Source organism: Pyxicephalus adspersus, chromosome 8 (genome assembly GCF_032062135.1).
Source record: "Pyxicephalus adspersus chromosome 8, UCB_Pads_2.0, whole genome shotgun sequence".
Classification (NCBI taxonomy): Eukaryota; Metazoa; Chordata; class Amphibia; order Anura; family Pyxicephalidae; genus Pyxicephalus; species Pyxicephalus adspersus.
In genome coordinates this window covers 64668463-64674489 of record NC_092865.1, presented here as the reverse complement: position 1 = coordinate 64674489, position 6027 = coordinate 64668463, and the positions used below count along the sequence as shown (strand labels likewise).

General features: G+C 37.6%; 1 protein-coding gene across 5 annotated transcripts in view; it reads right to left on the bottom strand.

The window, feature by feature from the left end:
- Nucleotides 1–6027, bottom strand: part of WNK2 (WNK lysine deficient protein kinase 2) — a 154102-nt gene that overhangs the window by 71210 nt on the left and 76865 nt on the right. For all 5 annotated transcript variants that reach the window (XM_072420972.1, XM_072420971.1, XM_072420974.1 and 2 more), the window contains exons 6-7: nucleotides 1418–1506; nucleotides 90–309 (exon numbers count right to left, since the gene is read on the bottom strand). In XM_072420972.1, coding sequence (XP_072277073.1) covers nucleotides 90–309; nucleotides 1418–1506 — 309 coding nt within the window. The remainder of the gene's footprint in view (nucleotides 1–89; nucleotides 310–1417; nucleotides 1507–6027) is intronic.

Sequence of the window (6027 nt, the reverse complement as noted above, 5' to 3'; positions counted from 1 at the left end):
CTGGGATATGTTTATTTCCCTAGTGGTTGAACTTGATGTCTTTTTTCAACCTATAAGCTTCTATGTAACTATGGTTTTTGTCTATTTACCATTTCCTGTGCAACATCCTCTGGTGTTTCCTTTTCCAAGTCAAAGGTAAACTCAATGGCTCCATTATCTTTGGGTTTTCCTTTTAGCTTCTTGGGGTCTTCTACCCACAGTCTTAAGGCAATCGTGGATTTTCTGCCATGATCTTCCTCAGCAAGTTCAACCCTCACCCCTGTGTCTTCAGCAAAGAAAGCATGGCTTAGTAAGTCTTTAATTTCATACCTGAAACATTAAAACCATGGTTATTGTGATTTGCTGCTTCAAAATGTCAACAAAAAAATCAGAACCAAAGATTTTTTTTTTTTAGGTCAGACAAAGGGCATGAAAGGTTAAATATTAAAATATCCGAAGAAACTTTTACAAGTTTGTATTTATGTTACTGACCATAATCAAATGTTCACAGTTAACCTAAGAATTTTTGCTCCCAAAATGAAAAAAAAAACAACTTTGCTTTATACATAGGTCACATCAGTAGATGGCACTGTGTCCTTGTGTAAAGTGTAAAACAAACACACTTGTTACACACAACATGAGGACATAGTGCTATCTACTGGCATAAATGACCCATCATAACCAAATTAAAAGTTGGGATGGGGTTATAATTCAAGAGATGACATCTGAATGATCAGGTCAATGGGCCTGATTTATCAAAGCGCTCCAAGGCTGGAGTGAAGCTGGGTGATCCAGCAAACCTGGTCCAGGATTCAAAACATTTGCTAGCAAATACCTTTAAAGAAAGCCATTCCAGATTTGCTGGATCACCCAGCTTCGCTGATGAAAGTGTATCCTCTCCAACCTTGGAGAGCTTTTATAAATTGGGGCTAATGTCTGCACTTCAGGATTTTCTGTAGATTTTACTATTTTATTATTCAAAAACTAAATTCCATACGCTTATTCTTCGGTTCTAAAACTTCAAATGAAATATTCCTCACTTTGATTACAATATCTCTTTAAACCCAACGTAAGAATACTGTCATGTCACATACAACATTGTGGCTTCTATATCTAGACATTCAGAAAAACAGGAAATATGTCTAAGGTTCAGCATTTTCTTTCCTTGAGAGTTTATTTGTTTTAGAATGATGCTTTAAAACAACAGCATTCTATTTACCAGTGCCAGTAAGATTTAGCTGACTCACGGAAAATAAATTGTAAAGACCTGACCTGCATAAATGCAGCACCGGGTCGATAATAGAATCTCTCTATCGAGATCCTGAGGCAGAGTGTCAGAGCTACAGCTGATTGGGCAAATATTCTCAGAGCAAACATGAATTGTAATTATCAGGCTGACATTTACATTACAAGGATAATAAAAGGACAATCTTCTCACCTCTCCTCCTTGTTCTTACAGATGCATTCCCCAATTATCTCTTTGATTTCAGGGTCTGACACTTTCTCAAAGCTGGCTGGTTTCACCCCCTGAAAAGATAGAATTTAAATATATTCACTGCATTTGAACACTATTGAAATAAAGAGGTCTTAGTGAGCCCCGAATTAATGTGCTTAAGCAGTAACTGAAAAGAAAGAGCAGAATGATTTCTAACAAGCATACACATAGTCCTTAGCACTTGCCGGATCCAATTCAATGAAACAAAATGCATTTTTTATCATGTCTCCCAAAATGAGATTGATACAGTGATAAAACAAGCTGTAAAAGGTTAGAAAAAATATCAGGAAGCCTTTTCAACATTATGCATATACAAAAATAAACAAAAATGTTAATGCATGAACTATGTCTTCCTACCGATAAACCTTACACCAGATCAATGCTTAGTGGGGACTTACAAAGGCAACAAAACCTTTGCAACCTCATGGCAGGTAGACAAACGTACGTAGAGGTACAAAGAGATCTGATTAAGGGGCAGCGGCTTTCTGACAGGTGGGCCGCAGCTCTGGCCGGTGCACCCCCAGCAGTGTCATGGAAAGGACCCCGCTTGGGGTGGCTCACCGACCAGAGCCACAGACCATGTCTCCGGTACGCATCGCAGGCTCAGGGCAGTCCCTTGACACAACCCATCCACTCTACCATTGCAGACTCAGACCTGATGTTGTGGACCCCAAGTTGTGGCGTCATGACGTCACTCTGGCAGAAGTTTCTTATGCTTTGAGTGACACAAGGCATTTAGTGGTCTGCAAGGTCCAAAAGGTTGGGGACCACCGCTGTAGTATATGGCAGCAGATCCTCAAAGTCACAGGTCTTTCCTGGCTTGCCTTCTTCCCATAGTGCAGGGTTTGCCCCAGAAATTTAGCCGGGTGGTTGAAAACTGGGCAGGGCTACACACAACAAATTTAGTTTTCTAGTAACCCGTATAATTGTGGCCGCTTTCTACAGCCCACAGATACTTTCATCCAACTTTTGCACTGTATGCACTGTTTTTGTCTTTTTGTTATGCTCCAACTCTCCAGTGCATGTATTACTGGTGTCTCATGTTTGTTTAATAACTGTAGTGTAATAATTTTGTCTAAGCAATTGTCTGATGACAGCCTGGTGGCTACTGAAAAGTGTTCGGTGGTACGCCGTACTAAAAGAGGCTGGGGAGAACATTGTTCTGCACCCTGTTGCCAAGTCTTTTCCATTGTTAATTTTGCTTATTCTAGTGAATGTGAGGGGGATTCATTAATTGGATTTAACTATTATAATATGCTTATTTAATGTTTTATTTTCATCTTTTGAACAGCAGTTCTGGATACCATTCCTTTACCAATACTCAGCAACAGGTAACCTTTTTTTAAATTCACATGGTAAAAATAAACCGTATCTCACTCCAGCCAAAAAAAAATAAAAATGTGGCTAGGCTTTAGAGCTCACTTTTGGGCAAAATGTTAACACCCCTTCCATCACTCGTGCTCACTCCCCTCTAACCTAGGCGTTTTCAATGCATATATATTCAGTTATATCTGTAATTAAGTTCCTTTGCCACTATTTCTGGATGTGGGTATCTAATCCAGCGCTGATGATACCTTTTCAGGATAACAAAAAGACGGCCATTAGAAAGTGTCCAAGTCTTGTGAAAAATGATGTAGACAACCTAAGAAGAACCCCTCTTCTTGTAAATAGAAGAAAAAGAAATACTCAAAATTGGAGTGTCTGGGGTTAGTAATATCCTAGATATTAGATTTAAAAACACAGTAAGCAAGAGTTTGATAATTGTATTCCCATCTTGCCTCAATGTATTAAGGTTCAAGAGTAACCCCTAAATTTAAGGAAGATTATTGTTGTACCAGATGTTTAATATTATACAGCCAGTAAAATCTTTGGTGCCAACCGAATTTTATAGGTAGATTACACAAACATCTCTAACAAGAATTCAATTGTTTAAAATGTTTACATGACATGATCCTTACAACCCTAATGATCACACGCGTCCATGAAAAATCTGAACATCCCGGTTGTCCCTTCTACAAATCAGCCCATTGTATGATCCCTGTATCAGTCAAAAAACTGCAACCAAATAAAAAAAAATCATGAATTCCAGTGTTTACATGACATGATCCTTGCAATGTGGACACATCATTCTCCAATGTCATTACAGACTAACAATTGCTGGTAATCAAAGTATACACAGAAAATACTCAGGCTAGGATAATAGCTTACCAAAGACAGGTAGATGTCTGAATGATAAGAATGGGCAATAAAACATGAAAGAACAGTCCTTACTGCAAAGGAGTCCAGATGTCAAAAGCAATTACCATTGCCCCTAGAGAAGCTCTCTGTGACATGTTCTTTGCATGAATTGGGCTGGGAATGTGCTGTATATGGCTTCTGTTTAACTGAATAAGGACAGAAATACACTTGAACAACTTCTTTCAGAAGCCCTTAGGATCACACGAAAGATCCATGAAAGATCTGAAACCACCAGGGTGGTTGTCTATTTTAAAACTTCAATTGCACCCATCACTCCTACAAATCAACCCAAATCAGAGAAAACGATAGATAGATTAGATAGATAGATTAGATAGATTAGATAGATTAGATAGATAGATAGATGGGTTGCCAATGCACCACAATGAATCAAAAACATCCCTCATGCCTTCTAATTTTTTGAGATGAGGGGAGACACCTTTCAGCTCAAAGTAAGTAGTCAATTATCCAAAACTGTACTATTTTCCCTGAAAGTGACATGTCCCTTTCAAGGCACGTATCTGCAGCTTGTATTACAATTGCTTGAAAATCTGCAATCATTCCCTTAGATTTCACAAAAAATTTGGATCAATTGGATTATGACCAATGACAAACTCACCTGCATGTTCCAGAATTGAATGCCATCTTTCTGTAAGACTTGGGAGCCTTGGCTTCCTTACTTAGAATTAATTTCAGTTTTGGCAGGACCTCTCCTTCTCCCCTCCATGCCCTCCACATGAATATTTATTATTCATTTGGTTATCCTTACTTCTTTTAACATTGTTGCTTTAATATATAGTACAATTTGTTATATAAATAGCTACGTATGGCTATTCTTTACTTTTTATGAAACTACTGTAACTTTTAAATGTTATTCAGTAAGAACACAATTTATTTACAAAGAAATTGTTGTTGCCTTTGTTTGTTTAAGCCCCCTCTTTTCTTTTCCCTTTCCTATATTTTGCCTTAAAAAACTTGTGTTCCCTCAATTTTGCAAATAATTGAAAAAAATCGATTGAAATACACATTAGTCAATTGGCATACCACAATCGGACCCCGTTTTGTAGACCATGAATATGTAAAAAAAATAATTAGATAAACGTAACACAACTGAAATTTATTTTAGCTATATAAAAACACAATGTTTGTATAGCTGTATACATTAAGCAAAAAAAGTGGAACAAAAAAAAAAATAAAAATAAAAAGATGAGCAGATGATTTGGCTTCAAATGAGACAAAACTATACCCAACCCATCTACAAGACCTTCACATGCAAAACCCACGCAATTACAGACACACTTTATTAAACATTACTTCTTCTGAAACTTAATAATATAAAAAAGTGAGAATATATATATGTAAGCACAAACACAGAAAAGCTATCACAGTGTTCGTAGAGAAAACAAGAGCAATAAATACTCCAAATCCATGACCAATCAGAAACAATAAAGTAAATTAATTAGATTATTCCGGCTGTACTGAGAATTCCCCTTTTAGGTCCTGTGTCAGTCATCAGCAAGCAAGTGGAAAGTCCTATACCTCACAGAAGAGAAACTCTTCACGCTTCAACAACCTGCAAATTGACCTTGATCAGCATGCAGCTCACAGACACCAGTGCCACCGATCATTTGCAGATTGATCTCTATTTGTCCAACAGTTCTATGCAATCATTAGCTGCGGTCATAAGCGGCACAGAACATATGTTTGCAGTGATTAATGTAAGGACTTCTCAAAATGTCTAGAATATCTCAATCTAGTAATATTGGAATGTCAAAGGATGATTTTATGATATGAAGGTGAAGACTCCGCATAGACACGGTCTAAGTCAGAAAAACGTGAAGAGAGATGAACACCATGTGTAAAACCCTATTGGCTACGCTGTCCCTATAACTCCAATATCATTAGGTTGAGGAAAGATTTTTTATTCCCTATTTGGCCACTCGGGAAGTTCAGCCAAAACTTTTTTTTTACTTGTTGATAGAATAGGTAATGAGAAAAACCCCTGCTGGGTTTCTACTGCTATCAGAGGTGCCATTAAAGCCAAATTACAGCCTTGCACAGTTGTACAAATGTACAGGCTCTTTTCATGTATTTAAATAGCTCATTGTGAATTCACTGCATATGGTCAGAATCTTACAGTGTGCATTAGAAGATGCAGCAAGTCAAAGATCCCACCGCATCTCAAGGCTGATAAACATCCAGCCTTATCTTGCCCTTTCCTACCCAGCTATTCTGTCCCTGATCTTTTTATTGATTGGGTTTCAGTTCTTACAGCCATAAAGGTTCATTATCACAAATAATCTTTCCCACGGTTTTCT